The following is a 27,665-nucleotide window of genomic DNA, read 5'->3' as shown; positions in this document are numbered from 1 at the left end:
ACTGAGTGGGAGGAGGCTGGGTGGCAGGTATTGCAACAAACACAGTTTGATTACTTGGCAACCAGCATTTATTTAAAGAGAGTCTTGACAAACTGTCTTAAATAGAACTCAAAAGCTAAACTAGAGTAACATTCCCTGATAAAGTCAGGATTATCTTTCCTGCTAATTGCAGAGGAGGGGTAATCATATGAGATAAACTCAAAACACAGTATAGTTGTACAGCAGAGAAATAGGCCTTCAGCCCACCACATCCATGCCAACCTTATAGCCCACTGATGCTAATCCTATTTGCCCATATTAGGTCTCTATCCTTCTATTCTTGCCTATTTAAATCCTTGACTAAATCCATAAAGTTATTTACAGTGATGCAGTCCCGAGCATTCTTAACACATGAAACCCTCTGCTCATTTGATTCAGATTCAGATGCAGATCCAGGCCTTGAATGCTGAACTCACCGATGACAGGACTCTGAAAATTAGGCCTCAAGCTCCAGTCTTGCTGCTGGCCTTCGAACATAGAGCAGAGCCTTAAACTTAGACTCTGACCTGTCATCCAATTCTTCCACGTACTTGTCCCTAAACTCAAACATGACCCTTAATTCCCTCTCTGTCCCCTAAACTCTCCCTTCGAACCTATAACAGATAAAGTCTGCAGACGTTGGAAATTCAATGAGCAAACAGTTGACGTTTTGGCCCAAGGTCCTTCTTCAAGACTCTGAAGAAAAATATCCATATTCTTAATAGAAGAAACACCCTGCTTACCTTCTCTCACATTGGGCTTGCGGTGTCTCTCTCTGCAACTGACATGAAATACCAGGAGCACTCACATCCTGCTGGGGGAGCTCAGTGTTGTCAGGCAGCATCTGTGGAGCCACAAGGATGGTCAATGTGTTGAGTCGAGACTCTGCATCAGGACTGATATTAGAACATTCAAATATTCCACCCTGTGATTTTGAAATCATGGAATCGTCAAGCAGAAAATAATGTTATTTCACTCACTATACCTGTGCTGGCTCCAATTGCTTCAACTCCCCCATTCATATTGCACAGTTCTGCATTATTTTCCTTTCAGTGTTGCTGTTGAATCTGCTTCAGACCCCTTTTCACTGGACGATCCCTGCATTTCCCAGTTCCCACTGTATCTATATGCACCCCTTCTTTGGTGAACAGGTGTATTTCTGTCCTCTTTTATTGAGGTTGTTCCTTGTGTACTTGTAAAATGGCCCTTTTTAATATAAAGGCAAATTTTCTATGTTGCTTATTCAAATTTTGCGCAGTAGCCAGCTTTGGAGGGAAAGGTGTGTGTGTGTGTGTGTTGGGGTGGGGGGAAGGTGAATGTGTGTGTGTTGGGGTGGGGGGAAGCTGAATGTGTGTGTGTTGGGGTGGGGGGAAGGTGAATGTATGTGTGTGTGTGAGTGTGTGTGTGTGTGTTGGGGTGGGGGGAAGGTGAATGTATGTGTGTGTGTGTGTGTGTGTGTGTGTGTGTTGGGGTGGGGGGAAGGTGTGTGTGTGTTGGGGTGGGGGGAAGGTGAATGTATGTGTGTGTGTGAGTGTGTGTGTGTGTGTTGGGGTGGGGGGAAGGTGAGTGTGTGTGTGTGTGTTGGGGTGGGGGAAAGGTGAATGTGTGTGTTGGGGTGGGGGGAAGGTGAGTGTGTGTGTGTGTGTGTGTTGGGGTGGGGGGAAGGTGAATGTATGTGTGTGTGTGTGTGTGTTGGGGTGGGGGAAGGTGAATGTGTGTGTGTGTGTTGGGGTGGGGGGAAGGTGAGTGTGTGTGTTGGGGTGGGGGGGAAGGTGAGTGTGTGTGTGTGTTGGGGTGGGGGGAAGGTGAGTGTGTGTGTGTTGGGGGGGAAGGTGAATGTATGTGTGTGTGTGTGTGTGTGTGTGTGTGTGTGTGTGTGTGTGTTGGGGTGGGGGGAAGGTGAGTGTGTGTGTGTTGGGGTGGGGGGAAGGTGAATGTATGTGTGTGTTTGTGTGTGTGTTGGGGTGGGGGGAAGGTGAATGTGTGTGTGTTGGGGTGGGGGGAAGGTGAATGTATGTGTGTGTGTGAGTGTGTGTGTGTGTGTTGGGGTGGGGGGAAGGTGAGTGTGTGTGTGTGTGTGTTGGGGTGGGGGGAAGGTGAGTGTGTGTGTGTGTGTGTGTGTGTGTGTGTGTGTGTGTGTTGGGGTGGGGGAAGGTGAATGTATGTGTGTGTGTGTGTGTTGGGGTGGGGGAAGGTGAATGTGTGTGTGTGTGTTGGGGTGGGGGGAAGGTGAGTGTGTGTGTTGGGGTGGGGGGGAAGGTGAGTGTGTGTGTGTGTTGGGGTGGGGGGAAGGTGAGTGTGTGTGTGTTGGGGGGGAAGGTGAATGTATGTGTGTGTGTGTGTGTGTGTGTGTGTGTGTGTGTGTGTGTTGGGGTGGGGGAAGGTGAATGTATGTGTGTGTTTGTGTGTGTGTTGGGGTGGGGGGGAAGGTGAATGTGTGTGTTGGGGTGGGGGGAAGGTGAGTGTGTGTGTTGGGGTGGGGGGAAGGTGAGTGTGTGTTGGGGTGGGGGGAAGGTGAATGTATGTGTGTGTGTGTTGGGGTGGGGGGAAGGTGAATGTATGTCTGTGTTGGGGTGGGGGGAAGGTGAGTGTGTGTGTTGGGGTGGGGGGAAGGTGAGTGTGTGTTGGGGTGGGGGGAAGGTGAATGTATGTGTGTGTGTGTTGGGGTGGGGGGAAGGTGTGTGTGTGTTGGGGTGGGGGGAAGGTGAATGTGTGTGTGTGTGTTGGGGTGGGGGGAAGGTGAGTGTGTGTGTTGGGGTGGGGGGAAGGTGAGTGTATGTGTGTGTGTGTGTGTGTTGGGGTGGGGGAAGGTGAGTGTGTGTGTGTGTGTGTGTGTGTGTGTGTGTGTGTGTGTGTTGGGGTGGGGGGGAAGGTGAATGTGTGTGTTGGGGTGGGGGGAAGGTGAGTGTGTGTTGGGGTGGGGGGGAAGGTGAATGTATGTGTGTGTGTGTGTGTGTGTGTGTTGGGGTGGGGGGGGAAGGTGAGTGTGTGTGTGTGTTGGGGTGGGAGGGGGAAGGTGAGTGTGTGTGTATGTTGGGGTGGGGGGAAGGTGAGTGTGAGTGTGTGTGTGTGTGTGTGTGTGTTGGGGTGGGGGGGGGGGGGGGGAAGGTGACAGGCCAGCCATTTAAAACCAAGGTAAGCTTCTTCTCCCAGAAGGTCATGCTTCTCTGGGATTTTGCAGAGTTGCAGAGGCTAGCTAGTTAGAGATATTTAAAATAGTTAAATGCATCTTGAAAGAACGGGTGAATTGAGACAACAGAGAAGTGGAAGCCCAGGGCAGAGCAGCCATGATCATATTGAATGCTAAGGCAATCTTGAAGCTCCTGCTCCTGTTGTTTGGGTGTTCTTTTATGTTTCGTAGTTAAAACTGTGTTCTGCTTGACCTGAAACATGATTGTTTGCATTTCATATCTTCCTTTTAAATTCATGCTCAGAGACATTGACATGATTAGCTGTTTTCAATTCAGCTCCACAGTCACTAAACATCAATTAGTCTCCTAGAAAAAGGGAATAACTATGCTAACGCATGCATAAACAATATTACTAAAGCAAGAGTGATAATACAGAAGTCACGACACATCAGGAAATCACACTCAGTGGCCACTTTATTAGGTACACCTGCTTGTTAATACAAGTATCGAATTGGTCAATCATGCGATAGCAGCTCAGAGCAGCCATAGACATGGCTTCAGTTGTTATTCAGAGCAAAGATCAGAATGGGAAGAAATGTGCTCTGGATGTTTGAATGATTGTTGGCGACAGATGGGCATTGAGTATCTCAGAAGCTGCTGATCTCCTGAGTGTTTCACACGTAGCAGTCTCTAGAGTTTACAGAGAATGGTGCTAGAAACCAAAAGAAACATCTAGTGAGCGGCCGTCCTGTGGGCGAAAACGCCTTCTTAATGAGAGAAATCAGAGAACGGCCAGACTGGTTCAAGCTGACAGGAAGGCGAAGGTAACTCAAATAAGCACGTGTGACAACAGTGGTTGCAGAATGGACAACATGTCGAACCTTGACGTGGATGGGCCACGGCAGCAGAAGACCACAAACACACACTCAGTACAGGAGGTAGCTGATAAAGTGGCTACTTAGTGTAAGTGGTGATGCACTATTAAATTTGCATGAGTGTTTTAACATGTCTTCTACAACATGTTAAATTTTTTCAACATTTAATATAAAATGTTCTAAATTTAATATGATTTACAATTTATTGGAGTCAAGATACTGTATCTAGTTAACATGTGAACTTTTTTTAAATAGACCAAAGTCTTTGAAACATTTATACAAGTATTCTGTAAATGTATCAATGAGATTAGGTTAGTGTTGCCAGTAACATTTACAACTGAGGTACAATGGTTTGAGCTTTCAGTTCTTTAGGGGAGAGTTCACTAGAGTCCTTGTCAGACATTATCACATGTCATTGCAGAGATAGTGCAAAGAATATCTTCATCCTTCACCATTCCTATATGCAGTTACTCATGAGTACTTATAATAAGAGTTATAGAATCATTCATCATAGAAACAGGCCATTCAGCCCACCACGTGCAATCTGACCAGTGGGCATCCGTCCATGCTAATCCAGCACTTGACTTGTAACTTAAATGATTTAATTGTTCGTCTAGATATCTTAAGTGCTCAGTGACTCTGCTTCCATCACCCACTCAGTCTGTATACTCCAGGTACTTAATACTGTCTGGGTGAGAAAGGACCACCCACAAGGTCCCCTAACTGGACTGGTGTTTTAAGAAAATGGGATCAACAAGGAAATGCACAATGTTTGTTAAACTTGAGCAACAATTTTAAACAAATCTGTGCATTGCAAATTCCAATCGCTAATGTGGCCACTGTTCTCACAATATACTTCTTGGCAGTCCACTGCTTCAGTGGTACATTAAGCTTCCTTCAATACAAAGAAACTCCTTAAAAGGTAAAAAGTGGGAGAGAGGACAAAATAAATCAGGAAATGATGCAGTGGAGAGCAAGATGAGTTTTAAATGTGTGCCGATCATGGGAGAAAGGGAAAAAATGTGGGAAATGAAACATTTCACAGAACCTCCAGAGATGCATGAATGAAGGGACGATGTTAGTGCAGTTGGCCTTCATTTCAACACAGTAGTGCTGGCGATAGAATGGATCCACTGTGAAAATGGATACAAAGGATTGTAGACAGTCAGGAGAAACTAGGTGGTCGTCATTAGGAAGAATGTTTAGGATAACAGGGGTGAGGAGAATTGTTTAAGAGATACTGTGACAAGAGACCTAGGAGAGGAAGGTCAGGACCTAAGTGCTGGAGTATCTGGGATTAGAATTGAGACTCGATATGAGACTGAAATGAAAACAGCATACTAAACTAGATGCTAGATGATGCTCCAAGTAGAGCTGATGATTAAGCACTGAACTGAGGTTTAGTATTAAAATCCTGGCACTAGAACATGGCCACCAATTTGTGGTGTGGGCCTGAATCTTTACAGGGACTGTGCCAGCTATCCATATTCCAGAGAGTTAGAGCATCTAAACCTCAGTGGCTAGCGTGGCTGTGCAAGTGTTGTAATGATAACAAGACTTGCACTTCATTCTATGCCTCGTTAATATCAGTCGTTGATTCCGAGGTTGTATCAGAACAAACTGTTCCACACTTCATACTGAACTAGATTTTGAAGCTTACAAGATTGTCTGAAGAGGACTAATTCTCTGATTTCACTCTCCTGAGAACGAAGCAGCTGACAACTCAGGCTTGGGGTGTCCCCGAACATCAACTTTGGGCTGAAACCCTGCCTTGTTGTAAATCAATGTCACATCTGTAATATAGCATTTGGAACCTCAAATCCACGGATCAGAACTGCAAAGAGCCCCAGGGTGAGTGACACGTTAGTGTAACCCCTCACTATCTATCCACCTGCCCAACCCTGCAGTCTACCCACCTGCCTGTCCCTCACAAACTAACGCCAGGCCCACCCACCCAGTTCCCACCGTGGCCTCAGTTACCTGAGAACCCTCAAGACTGGAGTGAAAGTAAAAGATCCTTAACCCCCAAGGACCACCTGAGCAAAGGCCGAGTACCTGGAAATATTTCAAAACGTTTTATAGCAACACACACAAAATGCTGGTGGAACACAGCAGGCCAGGCAGCATCTATGGAGAGGAATAAAGAGCTGAAGTTTTGGGCCAAGCCCTTTCATTAGAAATCAGCCTGAAACATTGGCTCTTTACTCTTCTCTACGGATGCTTACTAACTTGTTAAAAACAAAAGAAAACAAATAGGAGCAGAACAAGCCACCTGGCCCAGCAAGCCTGCTCCACCATTCAGTAAGATCCTGGCTGATCCACCTACCTGCCTTTTCCCCAATAACCCTGAACTCCCCTACTGTGTAAAAATCTATCCAACCCGGTCTTAAATGTATTTACTGAGGTAGCCTCCACTGCTTCATTGGGCAGAGAATTCCAGATATTCACCACCCTCTGGGAAAAGCAGTTCCTCCTCATCTCCATCCTAAATCTACTGTGCTGAATCTTGAGGCTATGTCCCCTAGTTCTAGTCTCATCTACTAGTGGAAACAAATTTCCTGCCTCTAACCTCATCTATCCCTTTTATAATTTTATGTTTCTACAAGATCTCCTTTCATTCTTCTGAATTCCAGCGAGTACAGTCCCAGGCAACTCAGCCTCTCCTCATAGTCTAGCCCCCCTCATCTCTAGAATCAACCTCACTGAGTTCCTCCAGCATTTTGTCTGCATTATTGTCAGGAATGGGGGCCGGGTGGACCCAAACACAGGACGCAGACACTGAAGTACTAGGGGGAGGACAGGATGGGGATGCCATGGCATGTAAGGGTTAATGCAGGTGGGGCTGGATCCCAGAGTTCAGACAGGGCGGGCGGGCAGGAGGATCCCAGAGTTCAGACGGGGCGGGCGGGCAGGAGGATCCCAGAGTTCAGACGGGGCGGGCGGGCAGGAGGATCCCAGAGTTCAGACGGGGCGGGCGGGCAGGAGGATCCCAGAGTTCAGACGGGGCGGGCGGGCAGGAGGATCCCAGAGTTCAGACGGGGCGGGCGGGCAGGAGGATCCCAGAGTTCAGACGGGGCGGGCGGGCAGGAGGATTCCAGAGTTCAGACGGGGCGGGCGGGCAGGAGGATCCCAGAGTTCAGACGGGGCGGGCGGGCAGGAGGATCCCAGAGTTCAGACGGGGCGGGCAGGCAGGAGGATCCCAGAGTTCAGACGGGGCGGGCGGGCAGGAGGATCCCAGAGTTCAGACGGGGCGGGCGGGCAGGAGGATCCCAGAGTTCAGACGGGGCGGGCGGGCAGGAGGATCCCAGAGTTCAGACGGGGCGGGCGGGCAGGAGGATCCCAGAGTTCAGACGGGGCGGGCGGGCAGGAGGATCCCAGAGTTCAGACGGGGCGGGCGGGCAGGCAGATCCCAGAGTTCAGACGGGGCGGGCGGGCAGGCGGATTCCTTATGGCAGGCAGCAGGGATTCCGGGCAGGGCTGCCTCCAAGGCGGGAACACAGAAGCCTGGACCAGTTGCAGACACCTGGACAAGTGCAGTGCACAACCCTTGGGAAACTATGGGAGGAAAGGGTAGGAGTCCCTAGGGCAGGCCACATGGATCCCAGGCAGGGTCACCTCCCAGGCCAAAAACACAGAGGCTTCAGCCAGTCACAGACACCTGGGCAGGTGCAGGGCACAACCCTTAGGGAGCAATAGGTGGAAGGGGCAGAACCCCCACTGGGCAGCAGCAGTCCAGCCAGACCACCCAACAGAGGCAATGGGTAGGAAGCTGGCTCCAGGGTAAGCAGCAAAACTACAGTGATCCACCAGGTACATTGGTAAATTGGGAAAGGCAACCAACAACATGGCAGCACAAGCAATGAGAATAAGGCAGAACAGTAGGACCAGCACACAGGAGAGAAGCAGGGGAACAAGACCAACCAGATAGAGCATATACAGAACAGTCCAGCAACCAGATAGAGCATATACAGAACAGTCCAACAACCAGGGCAGGATTCCAAGCAAGGCAGGAACTGGGGTGGGGCAGAATACAAAACAACCACCCACCTGGTCTCTGTCCCATGGCCCCTTATAAACACCTGCAGCTGAGTTGGCCACAGGTGTGCCTCCTTGATCCAGGCTGATCTTAACAGGCTCAAAGGGGCCAGGAGGGACAGCTGCAAGACCTGGAATCTGAGGCTCTCGGACCAGATTGAATCGAGACCCGGAACGCGGATTCCGGACTGGACTGGACCCTGACAGTTATTCTGCATTTCCAGCATCTGCTGAATCTCTTGTATTTATGTTTTACAGCAAGTATGTCTGTCGTGTAGTGAAGGAAAAGGATACAGGTGGCAGCATCTGAGCCTGATATAGATTATGAGGAATGTGTTTGCCAATTAGACATGTGCCTACTGGACACAAGGATGAGAGCTGATACTGGTCACTCCTTTCACGATTTTAAGAGGACCATGCTCACAGCATATTTTAACATATCCAGAACAGTAGAATAAGACAGATAGGACTTATTGGATGGTGGTGAATATTGATAGCTCATGTTAGGAGTTTGATATTTCAATATTCGCTGAGTTTGGCAGATTCACTTGCAGATGTTTCATCACCAGTTGAGGTGAAGACTCGGAGCACAGTTGTTGGTGTAGTGCTTGTGTTTATATAGGCCCTGTTGGCTTGCTGCGGTCCTGATTGACTACCCTTCAGTTGACCTTTGAATTCTATTTGGCTCTAAGTGGTTTGCAGATAGGACTTTGTTTGACATTCAAAACTGTAGCTCCATAGTGGTCTATCTATGGCAGGGGTTCCCAACCTCAGGTCCACGGACGCCTTGGTTAATGGTAGGGGTCCATTGATTAAAAAAGTTTGGGAACCCGGTATCTAAGGAGACGTTTCAAGTAGAAAATGGAGGCACAAGGGACAGTAGATGCTGGAATCTGGAGCTAAAAATAAACTGACAAAAATCCAGCAGAGGAATTCAGTAGGTCAGGAAGCATCTATGGAGAGAAGTGGATAGTCAATGCTAAGACTCTTGGCTCAGAGGATCAGTGTGGAGGATCAGAGGGATCTTGGGGTCCGAGTCCATAGGACACTCAAAGCAGCTGCGCAAGTTGACTCTGTGGTTAAGAAGGTGTACGGTGTATTGGCCTTCATCAATCATGGAATTAAATTTAGGAGCCGAGGGGTAATGTTGCAGCTATACAGGACCCTGGTCAGACCCCACTTGGAGTACTGTGCTCATTTCTGGTCGCCTCACTACAGGAAGGATGTGGAAGCCATAGAAAGGGTGCAGGGAAGATTTACAAGGATGTTGCCTGGATTGGGGAGCATGCCTTATGAGAATAGTTTGAGTGAACTTGGCCTTTTCTCCTTGGAGTGATGGAGGATGAGAGGTGACTTGATAGAGGTATACTAGATGATGAGAGGCATTGATCGTGTGGATAGTCGGAGGCTTCTTCCCAGGGCTGAAATGGTTGCCACAAGAGGACACAGGTTTAAAGTGCTGGGGAGTAGGTACAGAGGAGATGTTAGGGGTAAGTTTTTTACTCAGAGAGTAGTGAGTAAATGGAATGGGCTGCCGGCAACGGTGGTGGAGGCAGATAAGATAGGGTCTTTTAAGAGACTTTTGGATAGGTACATGGAGCTTAGTAAAATAGAGGGCTATGGGTAAGCCTAGTAATTTCTAAGGTAGGGACATGTTTGGCACAACTTTGTGGGCCGAAGGGCCTGTATTGTGTTGTAGGTTTTCTATGTTTCTAAGATCCTTCACCTGGATTGAAGGATTTTGTTTGGCTCTTTGTGATCTCATGGACCATAAGATCCACAGGGTTTCTGTGGCAAGATGCAGAAGTAGATTGCCAGGCCTTGCTTCTGCACAGACACTGCTGCTGCCCAGGTTGGGACCCGACTGGGTTTGAACTCAGGACCATCTGCTTTGAAGTCCAGTGCTGATGCCACTACACCACCAGCTGGACTGGATAGAGGGTTGTAAAGGTAAAGGGGAGCAAGAGCTGGCATGTGATAGGTGGATCCAGATCAGGAGAGGAAAGAGTGGAAAGCAGAAGCTGGGAGATGGTAGGTGGAGACAACAAAGAGCTGCTGGAGTTGGAATCTGATAGGAAAGGAAATGGAACAGAGTGAGTGGTGAGCTGGGCTGGTGTGGGTCTGGGGAGTGTGTGGGTGATGGGAGATGGAGGGGGACTGGTGTGGGTGTAGGAGGTACATGGTTGATCAGGAGGAGAGAGGAAAGGGACAGAATGGGGGCAGGTCGGGTGAATTCAGGGTTCCTACTCTCGAGTTGCCTAGCCTCCTCCGTGTCAGGGTGAGGCTCAATACAAACAGAGAGGATTGCTGTGATTCGTCAATTAATCCACGATCATTGTACCACTATAGTCGTCATGGTGAACTCACACTTACTGGAGTACCCTTTGTGACTCAGCCTGTTTTCAGAGGGGTGAACTTTGGGTGCTGCCAATAACTAATCTTGCAAATACTAATTAAAAGTAAAGCATGTGATTACAGTGATTGTAGAAGGTGATCTAATTGAGCCCCTTTTCTGATTTCCTTTGCTTTTGAACACAGAAGCTCTGATTTAATACATTTCTCTAGCCAGATACTATTTAGAACCACCCATATGAATCATTGCAACCCTTCTGATGAAGGCTTTCCCACAGTAATGTTTGGGAGGAAGCTCCGAGGTTTGGACACAGCTCAGATAAAGAAGCAGCAATATATTTCCAAGTCAGGATGGTGTGTGACTTGGCCCGAATTCAGTGCTAAATCATTGCTAGTGGCCATTCTGGATTTATCAGCTTTATCACCACAGAGAAGATACAACTGAATAGCTTGCTGGGCCATTTCACAAGACAGTTCGGAGCCAATGCATTGTTTCTGCAAAACATTTATAAACAGAAAATAAATATTTAATGTCATTTTCTGCTGCCAAGGAAACAAGCACTTCTTCAGTCTGATGATGAATGCTAACTGAACTCAGGTTTCCGTCCCTGAAATCATAATTCCAGGGTGGAATTAATCTCCCGCACTTGAAAATGAATCCCCACTAAGAATAACTGTGGAGGAAATCATAGGGGCATAAAATAATCTTCTTCAGTTTTTAAAATTATTTTATCAATAAAAATTATGTTTGGGGTGGGGGATGTCGTGGGTGGGAACCTACAGGAAACACTCTGCTGTAAATTCTGTGCGTCCAGAGCAAGACCTCCAAGTTCTGCAAACAAACATTGAAAGTTATGGTTTTGTTGCAGGTCCTTTGTCAGGACTGATGGTCTTCAATTAAAATATTGACCTCATTTCAGATGCTGATACTTTGCTGTATTTTTCAGAATAACTTATAGAAACATAGAAAACCTACAGCACAATACAGGCCCTTCAGCCCACAAAGTTGTACCGAACATGTCCCTACCTTAGAAATTACTAGGCTTACCTATAGCCCTGTATTTTTCTAAGCTCCATGTACCTATCCAAGTCTCTTAATAGGCCCTATTGTATCCGCCTCCACCACCGTCACCAGCAGCCTATTCCACACACTCACCACTCTCTGAGTAAAAAACTTACCCCTGACATCTCCTCTGTACCTACTCCCCAGCACCTTAAACCTGTGGCCTCTTGTGGCAAGCATTTCAGCCCTGGGAAAAAGCCTCTGATTATCCACATGATCAATGCCTCTTATACACCTCTATCAGGTCACCCCTCATCCTCCGTCACTCCAAGGAGAAAAGGCCGAGTTCACTCAACCTATTCTCATAAGAATATGGTCTTCCCTTCTGCTATCAGATTTACGAGCAGACAATGAACAAACCCATGAACGCCACCTCACTATTTTTGCTCTCTTTTTGCATGACTTATTTAATTTAATTTTTTTAGTATACTGTGTTTCTGATAGTAATTTACAGTTTTTTAATATAATGCACTGTACTGTTGCCACAAAACAACAGATTTTTTGGCATATGTCAGTGACATTGAACCTGATTCAGATTTTGATTCTGCGAGTTTATGGCGTGCCAGAACCAAGAGCAGGTCGTGAACAGGCAAACAGCCTCTTTACACCGACTGACCAGTTCCACAGAGGCCACATGCAGGATGTGGAGGGTATTGGTGGATATACTGCAGGTCAGGAGAGGGGTGAAGGAAGGAGACAAAATGCAACCAAAAGCAATATTGCTGTCTGAATTGTGGTTCCCTGCCTTGTCAACAGAGAGGACCCATGGAGGGCAGCAAAGATGATAAAGTGCTACATGCAACAGCACAACATCCCGCAGCGCGAAGTAGTGGACACAACCGGCCTGAACCAGTCTCACTTGTCGCAACACCTGAACAAGGGAACCCCCATGAAAAATCAGAAACGGGCCGCGCTCTACACCTGGTACATTCGGAAGCAAAGAGAGATCATGCAGCGTAAGTACCATTTCCTGTAAATCTCAGTACTGTTCTCTGGAGATCTGCTCAGGCATCAGACTGAAATCCAACTTAATCACAGCCAACCTGAGCCTGTCTTGAGAACTCAACATGTTTTTGGTACCCAACCTGAGTCTGCTCATTGTGGCTGATTCATTTTCCCTCTCAGCCCCAATTTCCTGCCTTCTCCCCATATCCCTTCATGCCCTGGCCAATCAGGAATCTATCACCTTCTGCCTTAAAGAAAGACCGTCTCCATACCATAAAGACCATAAAGATGGTCTTCTGCCTGTGCCAATGACTTCCATAGATTCACCACTCTCTGACTCAAGAATTTCCTCCACACCTCTGTTCTAAAAGGATGCCCCTCTGTTTTGAGGCTGTGCCCTCTGGTCTTAGACGCTTCCACCATAGGAAACAACCTTTCCACATCCACTTTATCAAAGCCTTTCACCATTCAATAGGTTTCAATTAGGTCACCCCTCATTCCTCTGAATTCTAGTGAATGCAGGCCCAGAGCCATCAAACACTGTTTACATTACAAGCTGTTCAATCCTGGAATCATTTTCGTGAAACTCCTTTGAATCCTCTCCGGTTTCAGCACATCCTTTCTAAGATAAGGGCTCCAAACTGCTCATAATACTCCAAGTGAGGCCTCACCAGTGCTTTATAAAATCTCAACATTATGTCTTTGCTTTTATATTCTAGTCCTCTTGAAATGAATGCTAACATCACATCTGCCTTCCTCATCACAGACTCAATCTGCAAGTGAACCTTAAGGAAATCCTGCACAAGGACTCCCAAATCCTTGTGTACTTCTGAATTTTGTATTTTCTCTCCATTTAGAAAAGTCAACCCTTTCACTTCTACCTATGTGCGTGACCATGCATTTCTTGACACCTATCTGGTATTCTATCTGGCACCTCTTTGGCCTTACTCCCAATCTATCAAAGTCCTTCTGTCGCCTCTCTACTTCCTCAAAACCACCTGCTCTTCCATTTATCTTTGTATAGTCTGCAAAATTTGCAACAAAGTAATCAATTCCATCATAAAAATCATTATTATATAATGTAAAAAGTATCAGTGCCAACACAGACCCCTGAGGAACACCAGTAGTCACTGGCAGCCAACGAGAGAAGGCTCCCTTTATTCCCAATCTTTGCCTCCTGCCAATCAGCCACTGCTTTATCCATGCTGTAATCTTCCTTATAATACCATGGGCTCGTAGCTTGCTAAGCAGCCTCATGTGCAGCACTTTGTCAAAGGCCTTCTGAAAATCCAAGTACACAACATCAACCAATTCTCCTTTGTGTATCCTGTTTGCTATTTCTTTGAAGAATTCCAACAGATTTGTCAGGCATGATTTTCCCTTGAGAAAACCTTGCTGACTAACCTCTATTTTATCATGTGCCTTCAAGAACCCCAAAATCACATCCTTGACAATCGAATCCAACATCTTCCCAACATTGAGGTCAGACTATCTGGCCGACAGTTTCTTTTCTTCTGCCCCTCTCCCTTCTTGAAATACTTGCAATTTTCTAGTCTCTTTGGAACCATTCCAGAATCTAGTGATTCTTGAAAGATCATTACTAATGCCTCCACAATCTCTTCAGACACCTGTTTCAGAACCCTGGGGTGTACACCATTTGGTCCAGGTGACTAATCTACCTTCAGATCTTTCAGTTTCCCCAAGAGCCTTCTCCCCAGTAACGGTAACTTCACTCACTTCATGACCCCTGACACCTGGAACTTCCACCATACTGCTGGTGTCTTCCACAGTGAAGACTGATGCAAAATACTGATTCAGTTCGTCTGCCATTTCCTTGTCCCCCATTATTACCTCTCTAGTATTGTTTTCCACTGGTCTGATATCCACCTTGTCTCTCTTTTACTCTTTATGAATCTGAAAAAACTTTTGGTTTCCTCTTTAATATTATTGGCTAGCCTACTTTTGTATTCCATCCTAACCTTCTTAAAGACTTTTTTTGCTTGCCTTCTATTTAAAAGCTTCCTAATCCCCTAACTCCTTGTTAATTTCTGCTGTATTATATGCCCTCCCTTTCATTTTATTATGTTGGCTTTGACTTCTCTTGTTAGCCGTGGTTGTGTTATCTTGGCTTTGGAATACTTCTTTGTCTTTGGGATGTATATCTTGTGTGTTCAAAATTGCTTCCAGAAATCCAGCCATTGTTAGCCGTGGTTGTGAAAACTGATTAACTCTGCTATTAAAATAGTGAGTTGTTAGGAAATTTGAGAGAATAGGATGAAGGGAAAATCAGTGGGAGAATGTGATTTGTCTGTGAGCTGGCACAGGCTTGATGGGCTGAAATGACCTCCAGTATGTGATATGGAAATATATGAAACATGGCCCATGATCTTCCCACTAGAGCAACACAAAGTCACAAACCATAGCTGCCTTGAGAACTCAGAGCAAAATAGTGCTCTGAGTATTAAAAGTAGGCAGCCATCGATCCCAGAGAATCATTGGTTTGCACCCCTGGTGGACTGTGTCCTCTCCAGGGCACAAGCCTGGGCAGGAAGGTTTGAAGAAACAGCTGTTGCCCATGCAGCGGGCTCCCCCTCTCCACGTCACTGATGTATCCAAGGGAAGGGCAAGCGCCGATACAGCTCGGCACCAGTGCCAGCGCAGAGGTTGCCAGAGTGAAGTTGTAAACAACATCAAACTGCCTTAGAGACCCCGACTCTGGATTTCTTCCTCGAGGTTTACTCCCGAAGCCTTTCCCATGGGTGGGTATGGTCGCAAGGCAGCCAGAAGATTTTCTTCTCCCGGGTGGGCTGCCATCTAAGGCTGACGAGCCCCACCTGCCCGAAGCAACTGGTTTTGAGGTGCCAGTGGTCCGCCTTTGTCCCTTCTTTTGTCAGCAGAAACATTTCTGCCGGGCTAAGCCACATGTGAAGGCCAAGAATCGGACCTGGTTGTCAGCAGCTATTAGAGTTGCACAACATTTGGAGCACTTTATAGGTGGTTGGAGTTCATCCCCAAAACCACCCCCGGCTATGACAACCTCAGGAACCTCTGAATATGCACAGCCCAGAAAACCAAGAGTTTGCAGAGACTATACTCTAAAGTTGGTTTCAAAAGAGCAGGGGAGGGAAACAGAGCCAGGTGTCTGTTGGTTGATTGTTAAAGCCTACTTGTCATTATTCAACTAACTGCCAAGCTGCTTATTATTCCCAAACGACAGGGTGATCTGGGGAAATTTAAAATCAGACAACCCTTGCTCACTGCCCAGTAGCACTGGGTGCTTGAGCCCTGGTGTGCTCTCCGTGATCCCTGCCCCAAATCTTTGGCAATGTCCTCTCCACGTACACTGCAGGACTGGTAACCAGTGAGCACCCTATTTGGCCACAGTTCGTGTTAAACACGTGGCTGACTTTAGTCATATTTAAGGTATGCTTGGCACAGTGTGTGAGAGGCACTAAATGACCTGTTTAATTTCTTTGGAGTGCTTTGGGTTGTGTCAAGCCCAACCTGAGGAAGATCAGCCATGATGTAGGCAAACGTAGGAGCAGGGTTGAAAGGCCATGTGGGTGAACTTCTAATCTAGCAGTCAACGAAATCATATCGGATCTTCCTATTTTCTCAGGATCCCTCGTTGTAACACCACCCCAATCCTGATAGTGATCTGAAGTTTACTGTCCAGGATCCTCAATGAATGACTGTAGCGTGTGGTCCCGATGCTGATGAGGTGCACTTCTTAAAATGGACACCAGGCAAAAGTTAACTGTTGGGGTTGAGGGTGGTTTAGGAATGAGAGGAGAGATATGCAAGTCAGCTTGTCACACACTGTATATTTGACAACAGAAGTACAGGCTCCCGTAAACTGGCAGCTGTACTGAACCGTTGGAGTAGCAATGATTAAACAGGCTCGCGTGCCCAAATCATCTAGTTCTGTGACATCAATTTTCTATGATTCCTTAATACATGTGAATAGAGCTTCTGATAGTCTATTGTGTTAAAATCTTGTACTTCCTAGCCCTGTTGAAGAGTCTCGGTCCAAAACGTCAACTGTTTTCATTTCTGTAGATGCTGCCTGACCAGCTGTGTTTTCCCCAGCATTTTGTGTGTGTTATTCCTCATATGTGCTCTATTTCTCATCATTTGCCTCGATTATAATGATTCCTTGGAGGAGTGGTGATTAGTTTTGTGACCTCTCAATCCGGATATAGCGATACAATAGACTGAATCTAACGTAATACAATCAGTACCATGCAAATGCGTCTCTCATTAATGGTTATGATTCCCAACAACAATGAAACATAGGTCAATGCTCCCCTGGTTTCTCTCTTTTTTTGTTAGTCTTGATTATATTGAGAGGACTCTATTAATAGAAATTTATGCCTGCCAGGAAATAGTTCTATCTACAGCAAAATCCAAGTGGTGCTTAAAGCAATGCCTATAGCAAAACTGAAAGTTTGAGAGCAGTTCACATAAGCACAAGTCAGAGAACATGGCACATAGCAAAAATGTTTGGAGTTCAACTTCTGAACAAATTACTACTTGAGCAAAACTGAACTTGCAGTTAGATCGATTGAAGACATTTGTGATGAATCTAAACGCAACAACGTTGACATTGGAACTGTAGAAGATGTTGGTGAGACCGCATCTGGAGTTGTGTGGTTCTAGTTGCCAAGCTATAGGGAAGGATGTGATGCAGCTAGAGAGAGTGTAGATAAAATACACTACGATCTTGCAAAACTTGAGTTATAAAGAGATAAACTGGGATTGCTTAACCTGGAGAGAAGGGGGCTGAGGAGGTGGCCTTTATAAAGGTTCATAAAATCAGAAGAGGCAAGGATAAGGTGGACGGTCAGTCTTTTTCTGACAGTAGTGAGGTCTAAAGCTAGAGGCATAGGTTTAAACTGAGAGGGGAAACATTTAAAAGGGGCCTTAGAAACAGGTTTTTCACATTGAGGGTGTTGAGTATACAGAATGTGTTGCCAGTGGAAGTGGTAGAGGCAGCTACAATTAAAATACTTAAAGGACATTTGGCAAGATGCATGGATTGGGAAGATATGAGCTAAACGCAGGCAAATGGGATTTGATCAGATAGGCGCCTTGGTTGGCAAGAACATGTTGGTTTAAAGGACTATGATGTACGACTATGACCCTATGAAATGCCATGTAATTTGTGCTAACAGTGGAGAAAATATTGGTGCCTCATTTCATTTATTGCGGGCCTGATGCACATTCACAGCTGTGGAACATTTAATGAATTGTAGTGGCAGACATGTAAGTGTAAAGGGAAGGAGCTGGCTCTGGATATACAGTCAGATATAAGATAAGGGGCATACTGCTGTTAAAATGAGCTAAACCCAGAGGAAGCACATTTCTGAGTGTTTTGCTGCCTGTTGGGAAGCATCCCTCATTCTCTGGTGGGATTTTTGTTTTTCCTGACTTGCTTTCCCTGCCGTGAAGTTCCCTCAAGTTATGTTCAAAATAGTGTATTGCCTAAAATTAATTAGCATAAAGGTAATCAGCGTCACTGGCTTGAATTCTTGTTTACCCACAGAACAAGCAACTATAATTAATCTTATTTCCCTAGACACTATGCATTTTATAAGTCCTCTCTGAGGTTTGTAGCTGCAAATATTCCATTCCTGCTCCATTTCTATCCTAAAGGAGGTCAGCAACAGCAGACTCTCAGACTTCAGGCTGCTGCTGATCTTTCCCGCATTTCACAGTGCCTCGCCCATGCTCCATACTCAAGGAGAGGCACCCTGCCTGCTTTCCCTTTGGCCCATAAGAAAAGCCAGAGCAGGGACAAGATTTGTTGAAGTTTTACTCCAAAATGTAGACGTTCTTAGTTCATGCTTATGTTTTTCCAGTGGTCTCCCTGGCAACTTGCTGCCATGACACTGTAAAATGTTCACGTGTACCTTGGGAAATAACCTGGTTATCCAATATGTTTACAAGTTGGTGTGCAAACTACTCACATACTCTGCTGGCTGACTGAGTGCCTGTGACACTGCTGTTTTGCTGAGAAGGGGGCACACCATACGTCTCTCCTATCCAGTCAGGATTACAGGTGGAACACACATGAAATTGCAGAGAGAACAACGCATCCTAGTTTAGCGATATTTTACCTGATCCCTTTTGTAGTCCTGGAGAGTGTGGTTGCTCCCTTACACACAAAAGAACATGCCTTCTACGGTCACTTTCCTTCGTGAGTCTTACAAAGTTTCTCTGGCCCCTTTGAACACTCTCTCCTGTCCCTCCTCCTACCATCATTGCCAGATCCGTTTATTCAGTAGGTGGAGGAGAGTTGCTTTGTGGTAACGTGGGCTTTCTCGAGTTGGCTGCAGGGATTGCACATGCTGGGCTGAATGGTGGTAGCTGAGAGAACTTGCAACTTAGTAATGGTGAGCAGAAACAGAGTCACAGGGACAATACTGCAAACCAAATAGCTGAGTTCTCATGCTTCCTGTGACAGCGTTGCAGAGACCCACCTGGCAGCTTTAACACCAAACGTGACACAGAGGCAATTTAAAGGTCAGCTTTATTTGTCACATGTACATCAACACATACAGTGAAATGTGCTGTTTTCATCAAATCAAATCAATGAAGATTGAGCCGGGTAGCCTGCAAGAGCTGCCATGCTTCTGGTGTCAACATAACATGCCCACAACTCACTAAACCTGACCCACACTCGAATGTGGGAGGAAAATGGAGCACCCAGAGGAAACCCACAGGGCCTCGAGGAGAACATACAAACTCGTGACTGACAGAAGTGAGAATTGAGTCCTGACCTTTCAGCCCTGCCCTGATTGCTGTAAGACGTTGCACTAACCACCACGCTAAAGTTTCCAGGCCATAATTTGTCCGAAACCTGTACTACTCTCGTAACTTGGTTAAGTCAGTGGTAGGAACTACAAGTGGGCGGGCACTACTAGTGAGTGTGGGGATGGAGTGATCGAGGATTTCAATGGCACAAGTTTGGGAGGTGGAGGGAGAAGGAGCATGAGGGAGTAATCATTGATGGGCTGGTGATGGGTGGGGAACTGTAGTATTTGATGATGAGGAGTTAGATTTGGGAATGGCTGTGCAATGTGGGGTGGGGTAGAAGTGCGGTAATAGGGTTAGTGCAGTGAAGGGGTTTCCAAAGAATCAGGTAAGAATTCTACTTATATTGTAACCTTCATTGGTTCACTCTGAAAGTGAAGACCTTGCTGCCCCAGGAGTGTTGTGAAATGGGACAACATTGGCCAGTTTCTCCAGCATTTCTGCAGAATGGTCATGGCATAACTTTGTCCTGTGTACACTAGTCTAGATACTATATCAGGATGGTTGGCATCCCTTGTGACAGGAAGTGCTGGGTTGAATTTTGTGACTGGCAGAATTTAAGAACATTTGAGGAGGCTATTTGAACCCCGGCCCCTGCTCAGTCTTCAATAAGCTCTTTTGCTTCTGCACTTGTTTCCTCCACTAACCCTGTCTCTTGACTCCTCTAACATCTAAAAATGTAATGAGTTCTAACCTGAATATACTCAGCAACTGAGCTTCCACAGCTTTTTGAGAAGAGCAGTCTAAATGTTCATCATCTTCTGGGTGAAGAAATTTCTTCATTATCCTGAACGGCCTACTCCTTATTTTGAGTCTAAGAATCTTCGTTCTAGATGCCCCTTCCAGGGAAAGCGTCATCATTTACTATGCCAAACGCTGTAAGAACTTTGAATGTGTAAACTCAAATCTCTTCGAATTCATCTAAGTTCAAGAGACTATAGGACTTATCAGCTCAATCTTTCCTCAAATGATAAACACGCAACCACAGGAAACGTCCCTTTATTTATTTATTTATCTATCTATTTATTTATTTATCTATCTATCTATCTATCTATCTATCTATCTATCTATCTATCTATCTATCTATCTATCTATCTATCTATCTATCTATCTATCTATCTATCTATCTATCCATCCATCTATTTATTTATTTATTTATCTATCTATCTATCTATTTATTTATTTATCTATCTATCTATTTATTTATTTATCTATTTATTTATTTATTTATTTATTTATTTATTTATTTATGGGATGTGGGTGGTGCCAGCTAAGCCGACATTTATTGCCCATCCCTAGTTGCCCTTGAGAAGGGGGTGATGAGCTGCCTTCTTGAAATGCTGCCGTCCCTGAGGTGAAGGTACACCCACAGTGCTGTTAGGGAGGGAATTCCATGGCTTTGATCCAGTGACAATGAAGCAATGGCGATATGTTCCCAAGTCAGGATGGTGAGTGACTTGGAGGGAGATTTCCAAGTGGTGGCATTCCCAGGTATCTGCTGTTTTCGTTCTTCTAGGTGATAATGGTTATGGGTCTGGAAGGTGCTGCCTTGCAGTGCATCTTGTAGATAGTACACACTGCTGTAACTGTTCATCAATGGTGGGGGGATTGGATGCTTGTGGAAGGGGTACCAATCAGGTGAGCTGCCTTGTACTGGATGCTGTCAAGCTTATTGAGTATTGATGGAGCTGCACTCATCCAGGCGAGTGGTGAGTATTCCATTACACTCCTGACCTGAGCCTTGTAGATGGTGGACAGGCTTTGGGGAGTCAGGAGGTGAGTTACACACCGCAGAATTCCTAGCCGTTAACCTTGCTGCCTTCTTCTTATAGCAGGTATATGTTTCCTTTGATAGGAGTACCAGACCAATACATGTGCTGTTTCACCAGGGCCCTATATAATCGGGACAGAGGTGCTATTGAAATCTACTGCATTGAAGGCATATTGCTTGCCTTCTTCATTGCTTGTTAAACCTGCATATTAACATTCAGTGATCCATGTACAAAGATATCCTGGTTCTCTTAACACCAACACTGATTATCCTTTCCTCATTTAAAAATGGTTTGCCTGTCCAATTTTCCTACCAAAGTGAATCATTTCCACATTATTTTCTATCTGGCAAGTCCTTGTCCAGTCTATAACTCCTCTGTGCTATCCAGCTCTGTAACATCAGTAAACAAAAATATATTGTATTATACTTGATTGCCGAGGTCCCAGCACTGAACCTTGCTGAACCCACATGGCAAAGGCTCCCAATCTGAAAATGATCTTTTTGTTTTTACTTTCTGTCTTCTGCCAATGCCAATTGTCAATCCACGCCAGTACTCTGTACACCACAATTGTGTTTAATAATCTTTCCAGGGATATCTGATTAAAGTTGTTCAGATATACCATATCGCCACACACAAAATGCTGGAGGAACTCAGCAGGCCGAGCAGCGCCTATGGAAAAGAGTACTGTCGCCATTGAGGGCCAAGACCCTTCAGCAGGACTTGTTAGTCTCTTGTATGTGGTATCAGTTGCATTGCCCTTATCTATTATGGCTAGTTACACTTCAAAAAATTCTAACTGGCTTGTTAAAGAAAGGTCCCTTTCTTAAATCCATATTGACTCTTTGCCATCCTGTTACTAATTTCCAGTAGTTTCTCTACCATGGATATTAGGCTACAGGTCAATAATCCTGGCTTTCTCTTTCTTACTCTTTTAAAATAATGTGCTTGTATTTTCTATCTTTAAATGGAAAACAATCAGCAAGTTTGTGGGAAGAGAAACAGTTGATGTTTAACGTTTCAGCTCTGGAACCCTTCATCCAGAGCCTTTATTTCCTGAGGAGCATCAAGAAAGCTCACCTCTGTCCCAGGATACTGACGGACTTTTACCGCTGTACCATTGAGAGCATACTCACCAACTGCATCTCAGTGTGGTATGGCAATTGTCCCATTTCGGACCGCAAAGCTCTCCAGCGTGTGATGAAAACTGCACAGCGGATTATCAGCACCCAATTGCCCACCATTGAGAACATCTACCATAAACGCTACCTGGGCAGGGTGAGAAACATTATCAAGGATGCATCTCACCCTAACCATGGACTTTATACTGTCTTCCCATCCGGTAGGTGCTACATGAGCCTCCGCTCCGGCACCAGCAGGCACAGGAAGAGCGCCTTCCCTGAGGCTGTGACCCTGCTGAACCTCACATCACAGCGCTAAGCAGTATTGCACCCATATTGTACTGTCTCAGTACTTTTATATTCAGTTATTTTGTAAATAGCACTATTCTTTGCATTTCTGGTTAGATGCTAACTGGATTTAATTTGGCTTTGTATCTGTACTCAGCACAATGACAATAAAGTTGAATCTAATCTAATCTAACCAGAACTGGGGAAAAGAGAAAAAATGACAAGTCAATTTTAGGTCGTGGCAAAGGTGTGAGAGGAGAATGGGTAGAATCTCTGAAAGGGTGAGACCAGATAACCTAATATGGCAGGTAAGCTGCAGTTAAGGAGAAAATATTATTCCAGTTGACCCATTTTCTCCTCATATGCCTAACCTACCATTTCTGGAGTGAATCCATTTCTTCTAGGTCATGTATGTCCTTTTGTAGGTACGGAGACCAAAACTGTTACTCAACGCACCAGGAAGGGTGATGCAGTGGCAGTAAGTCTTCCTTTTTCCTGGGTTCAAATTCTTTCCTGATAAAAGTTAACATATCATGTTCCCTTCTAATCACTTGCTACATCTAATATTAGACTTCAGAGACTTGAGAACAAGCACTTTCAGGTCCCCGGAGCATCATTGCTACCCAGAAGAATCATCTTAACTTCGAAGAGCTGGGTGGGCTTTCCCTGCTTTTATTTCAGTGTTCTGTTATTAATTTCTCTGGGAACAATCTCACTTGATTATGTATAACAAGTTCATGGTGAGAATTCTGTCCTGATGGAAGGAGGATCACCCCACCTCCAATGCTTCGCCACCATCACCTATTTGAAGTTAATTCAGTACATTTTGGCCCAATTAGCTGTTTCATGGAAATAGTTAAAAAGTTATAAAAAAGACAAACTGAGTAATGAAATTATGTGTTTAACTGAAGTACAAAACAAATTAGAACATAACTAATACTACTACACTACTATAAAACTGTGTATCAGTTTCTAATAATTCTCTCTCAATGAAGGAATTCATCCAGTGTATGCTGCCCTGTTCCTTTGACTAACTGTAAGTGAACAAAATCAGCGCAGACACCTACTGTAGATAATGGACTGCCTTCATAAAATGCTTTTGATGATTGCATCCTTCAAATCTTCATTTTCATTGTAACATTCAAGGTGATTGTTGATACCTTCAAGTTCTTTGTAGTTCTCCCGGCTGTATCCAAGCCTAAGTGCTTGAAACCACAGTGAGCAAAACAGTTCATTTCTCATCAACTGTCATTGACAAAAATCACTGCTTTTTGAACATAAACTCAAACAACTGACATTAATTAAAAACTGTTCTAGCACGGTGTAGTGGCAATGGCCACACAAGCGCACGCATCTGACACTAGTTAGAAACTGTTCAGTAACAGTCTCCTGCTTCAATTAAGTGGCATAGTGTCCCAGGTAAACAATCCAGGTTATTTTCTCATTGAGTTTTTGTTCTTTAAGAGTTCCAAATAAGAGGCTATGTGAGTAACCGATGGCCCAATTGACTGGAATCCGTTATGATAGGAATTTATCTAAAAAACCTGAACCAACCCAATAGCAGACCTTCAGAGTCCTTGGACATGCAAGTAGTGTAAATCACTGCTCTGTCAGATATGCTCCAACAAATGGCATGGTTTGCTTAACGGTTAGCTGTAACAGCGCCAGTGATCAGGGTTTGATTCCCTCTGTTGTCTGTAAGGAGTTTGTATGTTCTCTCCATGACCGTGTGGGTTTTCTCTGGGTTCCTTTTAGACTCCGAAGAGGTATGGGTTAATAGATTAATGGATCAGATGTGTGTAATTGAGTGGCGCAGGCTCATTGGGCTGGTATGGCCTGTTTCCATGATGTGTTTCTAAGTAAATGAAACAATAAAAGAACATGTAAATCACGGTGAGCTCCTCTGCATTTATAGCAAACAACCATATTCAGATTGAATTGTGTGGTGCAATTCAATCTCTGCTGTAAATCTGGTAATTTATGGCTGTTCCCTCTATGAAAAAAGTCATTCTTGTAACTTTCACAAACTGACCTGAAGTCTGGGAGATCTTCAACACATGATACAGAATTAAATTTCAAAGGCAGCCATTAACTTAAAAAAAGAGCAATAAATCCTGACAGTCAAAAAAAATGTAAAGCGCTTTTGTGCAAGTTGGCAGTGATGCCTGCATGATACGATGAGCATACAATAGGCTCAGTACTTCACAGTTTATAAACTCACTGAGCAGACAATTGTAATGCCGGTTTTTGAACTGTAATGACGGTAGATTAGCCATCATCTTGAGTACAAGACATCAATGGAGAGCTGACATCCCACATTACTTCTGACCTAATTTTCTTTTCCTTTGACACAGTGTGGGTTGATTATTTTTTTTGATACAATTTTATGATAATTGCATCGGCCAATCACACTTTCAAAATCTCTTCCATAGGTACATTGCTCTTGCATAAAATACTTTGCAGTGGCTTTCAAAGTTTTTTTGCTGATTTCAAATCACAGCTGTGTGGCATTGTGTGGGATTATTTTCTAATGGTACAGGGTCCAAGTCCATGATTGCTGTCCTGAACATTCCAGATATTGAATGTTCTTGTTAGAAGGTTGGCCCTAATTAGTGCTGTTGGAGAAAAAAGGTGGGTGATAAATTGTGTTTCTATTATTAATCATCCAGTGTGAGAAAAGTAAATGGAAAATGGAGCGAAATAGTGATCGTGCTTGTTTATTTTCTCTTAAATGCTTGATGAATGGGTTTATCATTGATTTTTAATCTGCCGTTAAAACTCTGGAATGTAGAAGATATGATGTTTACAGCTTTTTTTTAATCTTTTGATTCATACAACTTATGACTAGCCAAGTTTATCTGCCCTTTCTCATTATAGAGTTCAGCCAATCTACACAGAAGACAGGACCAAATGTGGCAGGAAACAGACAGCAGCTGTTTCTCTTTGCAGACTTCAACAACTCAGCCCAGGGAACACCGGGGGAAGAACCAGCTGAAGAGCCAACCAATAAGAAGATGAGAAGGAACAGGTTCAAGTGGGGCCCTGCTTCACAGCAAATATTGTTTCAGGCCTATGAGAGGCAGAAGAATCCAAGTAAAGAGGAACGAGAGGCCTTGGTTGAAGAGTGCAACAGGTCAGCTAACCAGCAGGGTGAAAGCCTTTGTGGAATAACCAGCTAATGCCCTGGGGCCAAATAATTCCATAATGAAGAATATAATTGGTTCCAGACAAGATCTGGATTGGGGGTTTGTAGATCTTTAGTACCATCTCCAAGTATTTTGGAGTCTGAATCTTACAGAGGGTTTGTTTTCTGGTAGGTTGAACAGGGAGCAATTCATCAAGAGTCCAATACATTACTGAACACTGCAGATCGGAAAGACACCAGGTTTACACCTTGGTCTGATCTTATTGATTATATGAGTTACTATATTTGGCTATAACATTTCCAAGCCATCAAGCTATGAAGGAGAAAGTCTACTGGGAATTGTTTGCGTGGGCGTAATTTGAGCAGGGCATTGAATAAACCTTTGATATTCTTTGATCTCTTTCTTGAGAGGTCATCCATCAGCATTGAGGATGACTTGTACTCACCATGGTTCCATGTGTTCTGAGGAGGCTAATGGGTCCAATCAAAGAACCGCAATCTCTTCTATGAAGGTGGTAGTAACTGGTTGGAGGGTGCTATTTTCTGTCCTTTATGCTGGGCTTCTATGTGCTCTCAGCACACAAGGGCTTGAAGTTCTCTGTTCCATTCCAACTGCTCGTTCTCCGCATTGAGCAGACATGGCCCAAGGATGATGCATTTCTTCAAGCTGGCTTTGAGAATATCCTTGAATTTTTTTTTCCACCTTCCACTTGGCAATCTTCCCTCAGCAGAACCCAAATTAGAGTAGGCATTTTGAGACTCTGGTATCAGAGATATGATCAATGTGGCTGCCCAAATGGAGCTGGCTGAGTGTAATTATAGCAAAACTTGGATGATGGGTTTTATTTGCTTTCTCCTGCAGTGGATTTGGAGGATTTTGCTGAGGTGGTGTCTCATCAGTGCTCTGAGTTTATCCAGGTCTCAGAAGCATACTCAGGAGGAATCTAACTTTGTGCAATCCCTCTCCCAGTGGTTGACTTTATGATGGAAGGAAGTCTCAGAATGTCAGGGAGTGCCTGGTAGAGCACCCTTCTCATCATTCACTTGAAGTCTCGGAAGGGCAGGGCAATGCCTGCGAGAAGGTAACTCCCATTACTGAGAGATAACTCCAGAGATAAAAAGGTGACTTCACAAGTAATGCTGCTTACCTAAGGAGTAGTTGATGAAAGTGTGTGTTCAAAGAAACATGAGGACAGGCTTCTCCTTTAAAGGATTAGGGAGATTCAGAAAAATGCAAAACACCGGAGGATCTCAGAGGGCCAGGCAGCATCAATGGAGGGGAGTGGATGGTTTGTTTTCCAAGTGGAGACCCTTCTTCTAGAGACTGAGGCTTTTCAGAGCAGCTAAGCTCATCAGTAGTTTTTATACACACCAACTCCCTATTTAATTTTGATTCCCCTTCCTGTCTGTATACTCTTTGATATCCTTGCTTTCCAATATGGTATCATCCTACTTTTTATATCCCTCAATTGATTATATTTACGGCTATCTACATATTACATTCAACATTTTCTTAATTTTCGCTGTCAGCTGATAGGTTTCCTTGGAGGTTTGTTTGAATCAATTTATACTTTAATGATGACCTGGTATTGTGGATTCCCTATCTATCCTCTACCAGAGTTAATCTAATAGACAAGTCACTTACAATTATCTAGTCAAGTTAGAGCTTGACACAGTCACAGTTGCCCAATCCAGGACATACTCTCTACCGGAGCCTGAGCATGCTCATTCAGTGTTTTAGGTGCAGCTTCTTCCCCTCCATTCTTATTGTCACATAGTAATTTTTTTTTGTTGTATTGCACTTTACTGTTGCCACATAACAAAAAAAAGTTATTATCATTTGTCAGCGATAATAAACCTGGTTCTTATTCTGATCATACTGTTCAACCAATGTCTTAGATTCACCTTTTCCATTCCTTAGTAGGCCCTATCTCACCAGCAGAATGGACCCACTTAATGTCGTGGTTGAGTAAGGGGGTGACTTCAACCTTGACTACAGTCAAGGCATCAAGTCAAACATTGGTAATAATCTTATGACATCCACTTGACACTCAATGTCTTACCTTGGTCTTTAGCTTAAACACCATTTGGATGATACAGTGAAAAT

General features: G+C 44.7%; 1 protein-coding gene across 4 annotated transcripts in view; it reads left to right on the top strand.

Moving 5' to 3' along the window:
- hnf1a (HNF1 homeobox a) overlaps positions 1-27,665 on the top strand; it is a 239,282-nt gene that overhangs the window by 28,485 nt on the left and 183,132 nt on the right. For all 4 annotated transcript variants that reach the window (XM_059988327.1, XM_059988328.1, XM_059988329.1 and 1 more), the window contains exons 2-3: positions 12,231-12,430; positions 25,291-25,546. In XM_059988327.1, coding sequence (XP_059844310.1) covers positions 12,231-12,430; positions 25,291-25,546 — 456 coding nt within the window. The remainder of the gene's footprint in view (positions 1-12,230; positions 12,431-25,290; positions 25,547-27,665) is intronic.

The sequence above is a fragment of the Hypanus sabinus genome, chromosome 13 (assembly GCF_030144855.1).
Source record: "Hypanus sabinus isolate sHypSab1 chromosome 13, sHypSab1.hap1, whole genome shotgun sequence".
Lineage (NCBI taxonomy): Eukaryota > Metazoa > Chordata > Chondrichthyes > Myliobatiformes > Dasyatidae > Hypanus > Hypanus sabinus.
This window is presented reverse-complemented; position numbering and strand designations above follow the sequence as displayed.